At 44.9% G+C, this 14,673-nt stretch overlaps 1 protein-coding gene across 2 annotated transcripts in view; it reads left to right on the plus strand.

Annotated features, from left to right (window-relative positions):
• Window positions 1–11,966, plus strand: part of CFAP418 (cilia and flagella associated protein 418) — a 36,332-nt gene extending 24,366 nt beyond the window's left edge. The window contains exons 6-7 of one of the 2 annotated variants that reach the window (XR_012320173.1): window positions 11,326–11,689; window positions 11,834–11,966. Coding sequence is in view for 1 of the 2 variants with exons in the window: in XM_073679649.1 (XP_073535750.1) it covers window positions 11,326–11,485 (160 nt within the window). In the remaining variant the exon portion in view is untranslated. Of the gene's footprint in view, window positions 1–11,325 lie in introns of both variants that reach the window. The other variant, XM_073679649.1, reaches the window with a different exon arrangement.
• Window positions 11,967–14,673: the final 2,707 nt, after the last annotated feature.

Here is a 14,673-nt window from a genome sequence, read left to right on the forward strand (position 1 = left end):
TGGCGAAACATAGCCGTTCTTGAATGTTTTTCTGTGTAAAGAAAGGCTCCTTACATGAATAAGGGGGCACACGGTTCTTCTGTCGTTGAAACTTGCAGCCCTGGGCACTCTATGTGCTCCAATTTTGGTTCTATGTACAGCTATTTATTACAAAAGTGTTTTCCCATACTTACATATAAGATGTCTAGTAGAGGGGTTACAAGGACACTAAACTTCAGGAAGGCAAATTTCCAAAGGTTGAGAGATGATAATGCAATAAACTGGGACGATATCCTGAAACATAAAGCTACACAAAGCCAATGGGAGACATTTATTAGCATCCTGAATAGGACCTGTGCACAATATATACCCTATGGGAATAAATATGCTATAAATAGGAGGAAACCACTATGGCTAAATAGAGCTGTAAGAGGCGCAATAAGTGACAAAAAGAAAGCATTTAGAGAACTAAAGCAAGTAGGCAGTGATGAGGCATTAAATAAATATAGAAAATTAAATAAATTCTGTAAAAACCAAATCAAGGCAGCAAAGATTGAGACAGAGAGACTCATTGCCAGAGAAAGTAAAAATAATCCCAAAATATTCTCTAACTACATAAATAGTAAAAAAACTAAAAAATGATAGTGTTCGCCCCCTTAAAAATAGTCTGGGTGAAATGGTGGATGAGGATGAGGAAAAAGCCAATATGCTAAATGTTTTTTTTCAACCATATTTACACAAGAAAATCGCATGACAGAAAACATGATTAGTGATGACAAAAATTCTCCATTAAACAAGTTGTCCACTACTTTATCCCCCCCCCCCATGTATCCCCCCGGGTCCCCTAAGACTTCTTGTACATACCTTCTGTTGCTGATAATGCCTGTGAGCGGCGCTATCGGTGGCCGCTCACAGGCATCACGTGACCCCGCGCGTGACTCAGCGCTGGGGTCCCTGCGGTGGCTGCTGAGTTGTGGGTGGGGTTACCCCCTGCGTCACACCCAGCATGCACCGTGGAACCAGGAGGATCGTTACTCCCGGCTGCTGCCAGCACTTGTCGTGACATCAACGGATGTCAGAGCCGGCTGCAGCCGGGGGTCACGTGATGCCTGTGAGCGGCCAGTGATAGTGCCGCTCACAGGTATTATCTGCAACACAAGGTATTTACAAGAAGTCTTAAGGGCCCCGGGGAGATAAATGGGGGGGGGGGGATATAAAGTAGTGGACAACCCCTTTAAATGTCACTTGATTAACCCAGCAGGAAGTACGGCGGCGTCTAAAAATCACTAAAGTTGACAAATCCCCGGGCCTGGGTGGGATACACCCGCGAGTACTGCAGGAATTAAGTAATGTCATAGATAAACCATTATTTTTAATCTTTAAAGATTCCATAATAACAGGGTCTGTACCACAGGACTGGCGTATAGCAAATGTGGTGCCAATATTCAAAAAGGGGACAAAAACTGAACTTGGAAATTACAGGCCAGTAAGCTTAACCTCTACTGTGGGTAAAATCCTGGAGGGTTTCCTAAGAGATGCTATAGTAGAGTATCTGAAGAAGAATAACCTCATGACCCAATATCAACATGGGTTTTCGAGGGACCGTTCCTGTCAAACTAATCTGATCAGCTTTTATGAAGATGTAAGTTATGGACTGGACCAAGGAAATTCAGTGGATGTTGTGTATATGGACTTTTCAAAAGCTTTTGATACGGTTCCACACAAAAGGTTGATACATAAAATGAGAACAATGGGGATAGGGGAAAATACACTGCTCAAAAAAATAAAGGGAACACTCAAATAACACATCCTAGATCCGAATGAATGAAATATCCTCATTGAATACTTTGTTCTGTACAAAGTTGAATGTGCTGACAACAAAATCACACAAAAATCATCAATGGAAATCAAATTTATTAACCAATGGAGGCCTGGATTTGGAGTCACCTACAAAATTGAAGTGGAAAAACACACTACAGACTGATCCAACTTTGATGTAATGTCCTTAAAACAAGTCAGTATGAGAGTTAGTATTGTGTGTGGCCTCCACGTGCCTGTATGACCTCCCTACAACGCCTGTGCATGCTCCTGATGAGGTTGCGGATGGTCTCCTGTGGGATCTCCTCCCAGACCTGGACTAACGCATCCGCCAACTACTGGACAGTCTGTGGATGGAGCGAGACATGATGTCCCAGATGTGCTCAATCGGATTCAGGTCTGGGGAACGAGCGGGCCAGTCCATAGCTTCAATGCCTTCATCTTGCAGGAACTGCTGACACACTCCAGCCACATGAGGTCTGGCATTGTCCTGCATTAGGAGGAACCCAGGGCCAACCGCACCAGCATATGGTCCCACAAAGGGTCTGAAGATCTCATCTCAGTACCTAATGGCAGCCAGGCTACCTCTGGTGAGCACATGGAGGGCTGTGTGGCCCTCCAAAGAAATGCCCCCCCACACCATTACTGACCCACTGCCAAACCGGTTATGCTGAAGGATGTTGCAGGCAGCAGATCGCTCTCCACGGCGTCTCCAGACTCTGTGACGTCTGTCACATTTACTCAGTGTGAACCTGCTTTCATCTGAGGAGCACAGGGCGCCAGTGGCGACTTTGCCAAACCTGGTGTTCTGTGGCAAATGCCAAGCGTCCTGCACGGTGTTGGGCTGTGAGCACAACCCCCATCTGTGGACGTCGGGCCCTCATACCACCCTCGTGGAGTCGGTTTCTAACCGTTTGTGCAGACACATGCACATTTGTGGCCTGCTGGAGGTCATTTTGCAGGACTCTGGCAGTGCTCCTCCTGTTCCTCCTTGCACAAAGGCGGAGGTAGCTGTCCTGCTGCTGGGTTGTTGCCCTCCTACGGCCCCCTCCACGTTTCCTGGTGTACTGGCCTGTCTCCTGGTAGCGCCTCCAGCCTCTGGACACTACGCTGACAGACACAGCAAACCTTCTTGCCACAGCTCGCATTGATGTGCCATCCTGGATGAGCTGCACTACCTGAGCAACTTTTGTGGGTTGTAGAGTCCGTCTCATGCTACCACAAGTGTGAAAGCACAACCAACATTCAAAAGTGACCAAAACATCAGCCAGAAAGCATTGGTACTGAGATGTGGTCTGTGGTCCCCACCTGCAGAACCACTCCTTTATTGAGGGTGTCTTGATAATTGCCAATAATTTCCATCTATTGTCTATTCCATTTGCACAACAGCATGTGAAATTGATTGTCAATCAGTGTTGCTTCTTAAGTGGACAGTTTGATTTCACAGAAGTTTGACTTACTTGGGAGTTATATTCTGTTGTTTAAGTGTTCCCTTTTTTTTTTTTTGAGCAGTGTATATGTAAGTGTGTTAAGAACTGGCTCAATGATAGGAAACAAAGGGTGGTTATTAATGGAACACACTCAGACTGGGTCTCAGTTAACAGTGGGGTACCACAGGGGTCAGTATTGGGCCCCCTTCTTTTTAACATATTTATTAATGACGTAGGGTGCTTACAGAGTAGTATTTCAATATTTGCAGATGACACTAAACTCTGCAGGGTAATCAGTACAGAGGAGGACAATTTTATATTACAGGAGGATCTATGTAAACTAAAAGCTTGGGCTGATAAATGGCAAATGAGCTTTAATGGGGACAAATGTAAGGTAATGCACTTGGGCAGAGGAAATAAAATGTATAATTATATGCTTAACTAGATGGTGGCCCGATTCTAACGGGTATTCTAGAATATGTATGTGGCCGACCGGGTGCAATCAGCAGAGCGTTGTTTAAATTTGGTGCCAAAATCGGATTGGTCGCGGCTGGCGACCAAGACCAATCAGCAAAGCGGTGTTTAAATTTGGCGCCAAAGTCACTCATTGGTCGCGGCCGCGACCAATCAGCGAATCGTATTAGTGAGGACTAGGGAGCGGCGCTGCCTGTGCGGGTACTTCCGCTACGAGCAGCCGGGAGATAACCGGCTGCTCGCAGCAGAAGTATCCCGACCGTCGGCGCCGCTCCCCGGTCCTCCCTTCACACTTGCCGTCGGGAGATCAGCAGGCCGCTGATCTCCCGACAGTAGCCGCATGGAGGTCAGCGGCGCCGCCGGTCGGGGTCCTTCTGCTGCGAGCAGCCAGGAGATGACCGGCTAGTGCCGGTCATCTCCCGGCTGCATCGCTGCTGACCTCTGTGCGGCAGATGAGCCGCTAATGGCCGCCATCTTTTTCTGAAATCCCGCGTCGCTGATTGGCCGCGGCCGGACCAATCAGCGACGCGGGATTTCCTGGACAGAAGGACAGACAGACGGGATAATACGATTATATACACTGCTCAAAAAAATAAAGGGAACACTTAAACAACAGAATATAACTCCAAGTAAATCAAACTTCTGTGGAATCAAACTGTCCACTTAGGAAGCAACACTGATTGACAATCAATTTCACATGCTGTTGTGCAAATGGAATAGACAATAGATGGAAATTATTGGCAATTATCAAGACACCCTCAATAAAGGAGTGGTTCTGCTGGTGGGGACCACAAACCACATCTCAGTACCAATGCTTTCTGGCTGACGTTTTGGTCACTTTTGAATGTTGGTTGTGCTTTCACACTCGTGGTAGCATGAGACGGACTCTACAACCCACAGAAGTTGCTCAGGTAGTGCAGCTCATCCAGGATAGCACATCAATGCGAGCTGTGGCAAGAAGGGTTGCTTTGTTTGTCAGCCTAGTGTCCAGAGGCTGGAGGCGCTACCAAGAGACAGGCCAGTACACCAAAAGACGTGGAGGGGGCCGTAGGAGGGCAACAACCCAGCAGCAGGACCGCTACTTCTGCCTTTTTTGCAAGGAGGAACAGGAGGAGCACTGCCAGAGCCCTGCAAAATGACCTCCAGCCGGCCACAAATGTGCATGTGTCTGCACAAACGGTTAGAAACCGACTCCATGAGGGTGGTATGAGGGCCCGACGTCCACAGATGGGGTTGTGCTCACAGCCCAACACCGTGCAGGACGCTTGGCATTTGCCACAGAACACCAGGATTGGCAAAGTCACCACTGGTGCCCTGTGCTCTTCGCAGATGAAAGCAGGTTGACACTAAGCACATGTGACGGACATGACAGAGTCTGGAGACGCCGTGGAGAGCGATCTGCTGCCTGCAACATCCTTCAGCATGACCAGTTTGGCAGTGGGTCAGTATTGGTGTGGGGGGGCATTTCTTTGGAGGGCTGCACAGTCCTCCATGTGCTCGCCAGAGGTAGCCTGACTGCCATTAGGTACCGAGATGAGATCCTCAGACCCCTTGTGAGACCATATGCTGGTGCGGTTGGGCCTGGGTTCCTCCTAATGCAGGACAATGCCTGACCTGATGAGGCTGGAGTGTGTCAGCAGTTCCTGCAAGATGAAGGCATTGAAGCTATGGACTGGCCTGCCTGTTCCCCAGACCTGAATCCAATTGAGCACATCTGGGACATCATGTCTCACTCCATCCACCAACGTCACGTTGCACCACAGACTGTCCAGTAGTTGGCGGATGCTTTAGTCCAGGTCTGGGAGGAGATCCCACAGGAGACCATCCGCAACCTCATCAGGAGCATGCCCAGGCGTTGTAGGGAGGTCATACAGGCGCGTAGAGGCCACACACAATACTGAGCCTCATTTTGACTTGTTTTAAGGACATTACATCAAAGTTGGATCCGCCTGTAGTGTGTTTTTCCACTTTAATTTTGGGGGGTGACTCCAAATCCAGGCCAAATTTGATTTCCATTGATGATTTTTGTGTGATTTTGTTGTCAGCACATTCAACTTTGTACAGAACAAAGTATTCAATGAGAATATTTCATTCATTAAGATCTAGGATGTGTTATTTAAGTGTTCCCTTTATTTTTTTGAGCAGTGTATATTAGATTGTAAAACACTGGGCAAAACTGTAACTGAAAAAGACCTGGGTGTATTAGTGGACGACAAGCTCACGTTTGGTGGTCAGTGTCAGGCAGCTGCTGCATAGGCAAATAAAATAATGGGATGCATTAAAAGAGGCATAGATGCTCATGAGGAGAACATAATTTTACCTCTATAGAAGTCACTAGTGCGACCACACTTAGAATACTGTGTACAGTTCTGGTCTCCGGTGTATAAGAAAGACATAGCTGAACTAGAGCGGGTGCAGAGAAGAGCGACCAAGGTTATTAGAGGACTGGGGGGTCTGCAATACCAAGACAGGTTATTACACTTGGGGTTATTTAGTTTGGAAAAACGAAGGCTTAGGGGTGATCTTATTACTATGTTCAAGTATATGAGGGGACAGTACAAAGACCTTTCTACTGATCTTTTTACTCTGAGGCCTGAGACGGGGACAAGGGGGCATCTTCTACGTCTGGAGGAAAGAAGGTTTAATCATAATCACAGATGCGGATTCTTTACTGTAAGAGCAGTGAGACTATGGAACTCTCTGCCGCATGATGTTGTAATGAGTGATTCACTACTAAAATTGAAGAAGGGCCTGGATGCCTTTCTTGAAAAGTATAATATTACAGGTTATAAATACTAGATTCCTTGATAGGGCGTTGATCCAGGGAACTAGTCTGATTGTCGTATGGAGTCAGGAAGGATTTTTTTTCCCCAATGTAGAGCTTAGTGTTTGCCACATGTTTTTTTTTTTTGCCTTCCTCTGGATCAACATGTTAGGCTATGGGTTGAACTAGATGGACTTAGCCTTCCTTCAACCTTAAAAACTATGTTACTATAACATGTCACCTGATGGAGTACATAAGATGTTTAACAATCAGGTTCTCTACCACAATCCCTCTCCAAAAATAATGATTACTTGAATGGCTTCCAATAAACTTAGCTTGTGCGTATTAAAGTTACAGCATCACTGCACACCAGCACAGATGTCAGTCGCAATTTAAATGATACAAAAACATAGAAAAGTAATAAAATCCTGAATAAAATGGAACATTTTTATTTCTGGTGTCATGGCGGACAGGTTGTAAGTCTGCCTGCCTGCAGGAACGCTATAACTTCTCTCCAAAACATTGTGTTGTTGAAAGGAGAAATGTCTCAGTCCTTACACCATATTGGCATGGTGCTGAGATTCCTTCAAACCTCAGGGTGTAAAAATGTGACACCGTGATGACTCTTTGTAAGACGTCGGTAAACATAAAAAAAAATAAAAAAAAGCTGCCAGACCAGAAGCTGAAGCTACAGCGGTGGACTAAAGGTGAACTCCTGCTGTATACTAGAGTAATGGATATCCAGCAGCTATTTATTATACCTCCATTACTGGGTCTACACACAAAGCAATGAAAACAGCAAAAAAGCTGAACAGAAATCCCAAAAATGATTTATATGTGCACATAGAAGATGCGATCACACAACAAACAAGCCTTGATCGGTGGATGCGTTTACAGGGGCAATAATCCGGACGGGATCGGTGGATGCGTTTACAAGGGCAATAATCGGGACGGGATCGGTGGATGCGTTTACAAGGGCAATAATCCGGACGGGATCGGTGGATGTGTTTACAAGGGCAATAATCGGGACGGGATCGGTGGATGCATTTACAAGGGCAATAATCGGGACGGGATCGGTGGATGCGTTTATAGGGGAAATAATCGGGACGGGATTGGTGGATGCGTTTATAGGGGCAATAATCGGGACGGAATCGGTGGATGCGTTTACAGGAGCAATAATCGGGACGGAATCGGTGGATGCGTTTACAGGGGCAATAATCGGAACGGGATCGGTGGATGCGTTTACAGGAGCAATAATTGGGACGGGATCGGTGGATGCTTTTACAGGAGCAATAATCGGAACGGGATCGGTGGATGCGTTTACAGGAGCAATAATTGGGACGGGATCGGTGGATGCGTTTACAGGGGCAATAATCGGGACGGGATTGGTGGATGAGTTTACAGGGGCAATAATCAGGACGGGATCGGTGGATTCGTTTACAGGGGCAATAATCGGGACGGGATCGGTAAATGCGTTTACAGGGGCAATAATCGGGACTGGATCGGTGGATGCGTTTATAGGGGCAATAATCGGGACGGGATTGGTGGATGCGTTTACAGGGGCAATAATCGGGACGGGATTGGTGGATGCGTTTACAGGGGCAATAATCGGGACTGGATCGGTGTATGCGTTTATAGGGGCAATAATCGGGACTGGATCGGTGGATGCGTTTATAGGGGCAATAATCGGGACGGGATCGGTGGATGCGTTTATAGGGGCAATAATCGGGACGGGATCGGTGGATGCGTTTACAGGAGCAATAATTGGGACGGGATCGGTGGATGCGTTTACAGGCGCAATAATCGGGACGGGATCGGTAAATGCTTTTACAGGGGCAATAATCGGGACGGGATCGGTGGATGCGTTTACAGGGGCAATAATCGGGACGGGATCGGTAAATGCTTTTACAGGGGCAATAATCAGGACGGGATCGGTGGATTCGTTTACAGGGGCAATAATCGGGACGGGATCGGTGGATGCGTTTACAGGGGCAATAATCGGGACGGGATAGGTGGATGCGTTTACAGGGGCAATAATCGGGACTGGTCTTTCACACAAACGTCTGTGCCGGTGTGCAGTGATGCTGTAACTGTAATACACACAGTAAGATTATTGGAAGCCATTAAAGTAATCATTTTGTTTTTGGAGAGCGATTGTGGTAAAGAACATAATTGATAAAAATCCGACATGCTCCATCCGGTCCATATTATGGAGGTATTCTCTCCCCCACAAGCAGTGTTTGTATGGGAGAAAAGTTTAGTAATAAACAGCCATACATAAGACCAAAGTGGGAGCACGTGGAGAGCCCGGGCTGCGTGTTTCAGAGCCAGAAGGACTGTGTGTGCCCATTACCGTATGTGTTGTTTTTTTTTGTTTTCTCTTTTTTGAGGTCAAAAACAATAATTTTACTAGTAGAAACTTCTCCTTCTTTGCAGAATTTTTGGAGAAGATTCTTTTTATTTCTAGAAGCGATTTTGAGCCAATAGGAGCTTGCTGAGCGCAGTAAGTTAATACACCTAAGGAAGAATGGATGCAGCCATAACGCAGTGGTTTTTTTTTAATAAAAAGTATTTTTTACATAAAACAAAAGTATGATCTGCACCCAGTGGATCCATTTGACGTTCTATCTCGACGGGTGCGCCCTTTATCTGGTTTGTTTCACTTCATAGAAGCCATTTTGAAAAGGTTTTTCTAGTATTTTAGGAGACTTTTTTTTTCAGATACTAATTTGGAACGTTTTTCCATCAAGAGACGCTGTAAGATCTGACCTGCACTTTCTCACCAGAAATTTTCAAAACTTATAATGGAAAAAGACTGTAGAGTTATTTTTTTTATTTATTTTTTCTTTTAGACTTTTTTTTAGAACAGACCCACTTAAACATAAAAAATATAAGAGCTAGTAATCACCACAAAGCTAATATTACTGCTCATAAGTAGTAAATTACACAAGTACTTCCCATGCCTAAGTAAGTACCCAAAATGTAGTAAAAGTGTATTTTTTGGGGGGATAAGGACGCATGAACCCATAATTACACAACAGGAACATTCAAATTGACTTAAAGGAGTATTGCGATCTTGTACGTTTATCTAGATCTATTTGATATGCCAAAAATACAGAGTAGATGCTGTTCCCACCAATAGGACCTGTATCTGTGTAGTGAATGGGACCCCGTCGTGTGCTGCTCTCAGGTGGTTGGAGATCTTATGACCATCTCTCCACTGGCAGTGACAATGTGGCCAGGCCTTCTTCTCGAGATAGATGTGGGTCACATTGGTGGTGGGCTCATCATTTACTGACCTTTGGATATGCCATAAATGTAACCTTTAAAGGGGTTTTCTCAAGTTGTATCTTCAGTAGCACATGGCTCCTAGCAAGGGTGGTGTGGTCTTGAAGACTGATAACTCGGACCTGCAGCATGGTTGTTCTGCTAGCCCAAACTAAGCGCTCTCCTAGGCTTCTAGGAGAGACAGTTTGCCTCTGCAGCATGGGAGACTGAGGTTGGCTGGATCCAGAGATGTAGACCGCTTCATAGCGGCACGTAGCGAGTGCCGCACGCTCCTTGCCCCGTTGACCGGCCACTCTGAGACTGCAGGGTGGCCAGTGACCCAGAAAACAAGAAAACTAAATATCCCTCCAGTCTTGAGAACGGGGAAGATTTTTAATAAGACGTGAATTACAAAGTTGTTTGGATTTACAATCACTTTGTAATTTTACCCATTTATGAACTGGAGACAACCCCTTTTAAAGGATTGTCACATGTGATGAAATAGATTCAGAAATCTTCCAAAGTACTACCACTAAAGGGGTTGTTCAGGACTGTAACAATGATGGCCTAACTTTAGGATAGGTCACCAGTGTGTGATCGGTGGGGGTGTGACACCCAGCACCGCCGCTCATCAGCTGTTCTCGGTGTTGGCATCGGCAGAACTGCTCAGTTACAGTGCTGCACAGCTCCGTTGACCGAATAGTGGCCGCGGCCGGGTACTGCACATCCACCCACAATTGATTTGAGTAGTGTGCAGTACCCGGCCATGAAAGAAAAAGTTTGGGATGCAAGCACTTGGATTATTTTTTAATCCGGCTGGCCTGTGCGTGACTTTCCCATCACAAGTACCTGCCGGGAAAGCTCAAAAGGAGAAATCCAAGGCCGACCCTCAGATTCCTGCCGTAGATTTACAAGTTGAACGGCCACCGGTCCCAATCGGGTAATCTCCTCTTATCTACCTACTGCTTTTCTGGAGGAAAATTGCTTTAATAATTGACATATAATTTGTTAAAGTAGTTTTCCAATCGTCAGCATAAAAACCTGTGGCCATATGAATAGCAACGTGGATTTCTCATTTCCACAGTGGAAGTCATTGTACAAGTGGTTTTTACATGGGATTCCGTGCAAAATACACAGTGTAACCAGAGTAAAAAAAAACAAAAAAAAGGTGCGTTGAATGTTCATATCCAGGGCAGAAAGCAACTAATCTACACCAGCAATGAAACCAGAGCAAGAAGAGACAGAGCAGCGGCCGGTGCGGCTCCAGAAGCAAAGTCCCGGGGCCACAGAAGAGGACATCTGCTTTCCTCCGCCATACGTGTGCTCAAAGCAGATGTCCCTTCCCCAACGCCTTTCGGCAGATTTCAGACTGCATTGATTGTCCAGAAGGGGGCAGTATTGAGAAATACAAAAGGCTTCTTCCAGGTTAAAAATAAATGTAGATGATTTTCCCATCCAGGGGTCATCATGTCATTGACATTCAGAATGTAACATCTAGTACAGGATAATCAGTAAACTATGGAGTCTCTTATATTCTTGTGTTATTATCTTTGTGATTCTGTAGCTGATAATTTTGGTTTTGGTATCTTACAGGAACAACGTGCCCGAGCACAGCAAACTACAGAGCCGGATGATCAGGAAGAAGGGAACGCGAGCCTACGCCTGCCAGTGTAGCTGGAGGTCCATCCAGCAGCTGAGCCACCTCTCCACAGAGGAGCCGCTGCGCTGGGTCTGTGGCACGCATTCAGACTGAGGACTGGCCGGACCAGGCAAGTGACCGGACCGGAGATAGAGGTTGTAAACTCATGACGAGACTCTGCCAGGGTACACGGGTATCATCGATAATGGCCGCAAAGACTTTCACCTCTTCATTAACCTTGCAGCAATGACAGCTGAGGACTCCAGCAGCCGGCACCGCAGCATTCAGCTTATTGTCAGGGGAGCTGTCTCACCAAAAGTGGGTTATTATAGATAATAGACATCACATTTAATGAGGAAGCCTCAGAAATGAATGTGTTGCATGACATCTATAAGATTGCTGCCACTTGTAGTGAAAGGGATTGCTGTATCACAAGTTTAACCTCTCCGCAATTTTTTGCAGATGAAACCTGTGGAAATATATTGTCTGCTTAGTCACATGCTTCAATTGTCTTTGGGAGAAGAAACTGCAAGATCTGTCATTACTTGATAGAAAGGGGCACAGCACATTCATACATATGGTGCCAGTTTTATGTCACATTTTTGCCATATGTATATGTGCTATTTTTCTGGCAATTAACATTAATGGCCCATGTGCTTGTTTCCCTCATATAGGGAAAGCTAATAATATGAAGCAAAGACTGAATTATCTCTGAGACATCATGTACTTTCCAATTGATCGGTTCCCATACACTTCTATGGAGGCCTACTGTACCTTTGCATGATGGCGATTTCCTGTAGCGAATTTTTCTGTTTTAATCCTTTTGCTTCAATATTTACTTAAATATTTTTTTTCCTATTATTATTATTATCATTTTATTTTATTTTTTTCTTCTTTAAAAGCAAAATTAAGCAACATTCTAATTAGTCTTCGTTAATAAGCCCTACCCTATTGCTGCTGTAGTGTCTGGGTAACTTCTTTTTGTAGCTGCTGCTTCTGACATAGATCTGATCGAATTTGGCACCTCGCTGTTTTGACTGTCTGCTCTAACCCTACCGTCTCTTTAGTTTTAGAGATGGTTGCAGTTAAGGGGATGAGGTCGTACATCGTAGACCATAGAGGGGATAAAGCATTTAAGGCTTCAGGGAGGGCCAATTACACAAGCTGTACTGCATCAGGGTGTGAATGGTGAGAAGAGCAGACGCACAGCAATGTGGAGCAGGTTACTCACAAAAGCTGTGAATCTCTGTAGGGATAGCACATGCCTGTCAGGTCGGATATCACTATTAACCTGCAGACATAGGGTTAATTTGCAGGTTAATAGCATTATAAAGGTGCCTGGATTTTGCGGCACAAGGGAGAAAATGAGCTTCATTTCTCCCAGGAGACGCTGGCTTACAGTCATACAAATGTGCCGGCACTTCTCAGGGCACTGCTGCAATGCAGAGCCGGCTGTCAGTCATAGGGATGGGGCTGGCTTACAGATGCCGCTCACTATGCTGAGTGGTGACTGTAGACGTACGGTTACACCTGTATGACTGGTGACCGAAAGGAATAATGTTCATTTTCTCCCTGGTGCCGCAATTACAGCATGGCAGACAGACACCTTTCTAATGCTATTAACATGCAGAGTAACCATATATCTGCAGCTTAATGGCGTAATGCGATGTAACAGGTTCACTTTAAACATCAGTGAAGAAGAGATCCCTTGTGGCCTGTAGATGGAGAAATCAGTGCTGGAAAGAAGCTGTGCTGATATATGAGAACTAGTGAAGGCAGCAGCATCCAGGACATACAGAACTCACATCCAGTATTACTAGGAGGAACGCAAACACATGAGAAAGGCTTGTGGCAAACTGCATATATGGAGGTAAAATGAATATAGCAGCTTTGTAGCTCATGTTAATCACTAACATATCTCAAAGGTGTTTATAGCATTAATTGCTGTGATCATCTCCACTGCAAGGAAGCAATGAGTAGTCTCTAAAAGGGCAGAAAATGTTCCAATATGAAATAAAGTATAACATCATGGTGTAGCCCTATGTAGTTATCACTCTGCCAAGTGTTGTTAATACTACATTTTTCAATTATGTGAGATAATCAACCAAAGGCACCAATGCTATATTAAAATGTATTTTATGTCAAGTAAAGAGTATATACAACCTTTATTTCTGCTCATTTATTACTGTAATGTTTATCTTAGTGTATGAGAAATGCAAAACAGAAAAAAGTCCCGTAAAACTGAGGCTCAGTTTGCACTAGAGCACTCGTTCTGATTTCCATCTACAGTTATATGAAAAAGTTTGGGCACCCCTATTAATCTTAAGCTTAATGTTTTGTAAAAATTGGTGTTTTTGCAACAGCTATTTCAGTTTGATATATGTAATAACTGTTTGACACAGTAATGTTTCTGCCTTGAAATGAGGTTTATTGTACTAACAGAAAATGTGCAATCTGCATTCAAACAAAATTTGACAGGTGCATAAGTATGGGCACCATTATCATTTTCTTGTTTTAAATACTCCTACCTACTTTTTACTGACTTACTAAAGCACTTTTTTTGGTTTTGTAACCTCATTGAGCTTTGAACTTCATAGCCAGGTGTATGCAATCATGAGAAAAGCTACTTAAAGTGGCCACTTGCAAGTTGTTCTCCTGTTTGAATCTCCTCTGAAGAGTGGCATCATGGGCTCCTCAAAACAACTGTCAAATTATCTGAAAACAAAGATTATTCAACATAGTTGTTCAGGGGAAAGATACAAAAAGCTGTCTCAGAGATTTAACCTGTCAGTTTCCACTGTGAGGAACATAGTAAGGAAATGGAAGAACACAGGGATAGTTCTTGTTAAGGCCAGAAGTGGCAGGCCAAGAAAAACAGGCAGAGAAGAAGAATGGTGAGATCAGTCAAGGACAATCCTCAGACCACCTCCAGAGAGCTGCAGCATCAACTTGCTGCAGATGGTGTCACTGTGCATCGGTCAACTATACAACGCACTTTGCACAAGGAGAAGCTGTATGGGAGAGTGATGCGAAAGAAGCCGTTTCTGCAAGCACGCCACAAACAGAGTCGGCTGAGGTATGCAACAGCACATTTGGAGAAGCCAATTTCTTTTTGGAAGACGGTTCTGTGGACTGATGAAACCAAGATTGAGTTGTTTGGTCATACAAAAAGGCGTTATGCATGGCGGCAAAAAAACACAGCATTCCAAGAAAAACACTTGCTACCCACAGTAAAATTTGGTGGAGGTTCCATCATGCTTTGGGGCTGTGTGGCCAATGCCGGCACCGGGAATCTTGTTAAA

This window comes from Phyllobates terribilis, unplaced genomic scaffold, assembly GCF_046119375.1.
Source record: "Phyllobates terribilis strain yellow unplaced genomic scaffold, ASM4611937v1 Scaffold_4__5_contigs__length_816908805, whole genome shotgun sequence".
Taxonomy (NCBI): domain Eukaryota; kingdom Metazoa; phylum Chordata; class Amphibia; order Anura; family Dendrobatidae; genus Phyllobates; species Phyllobates terribilis.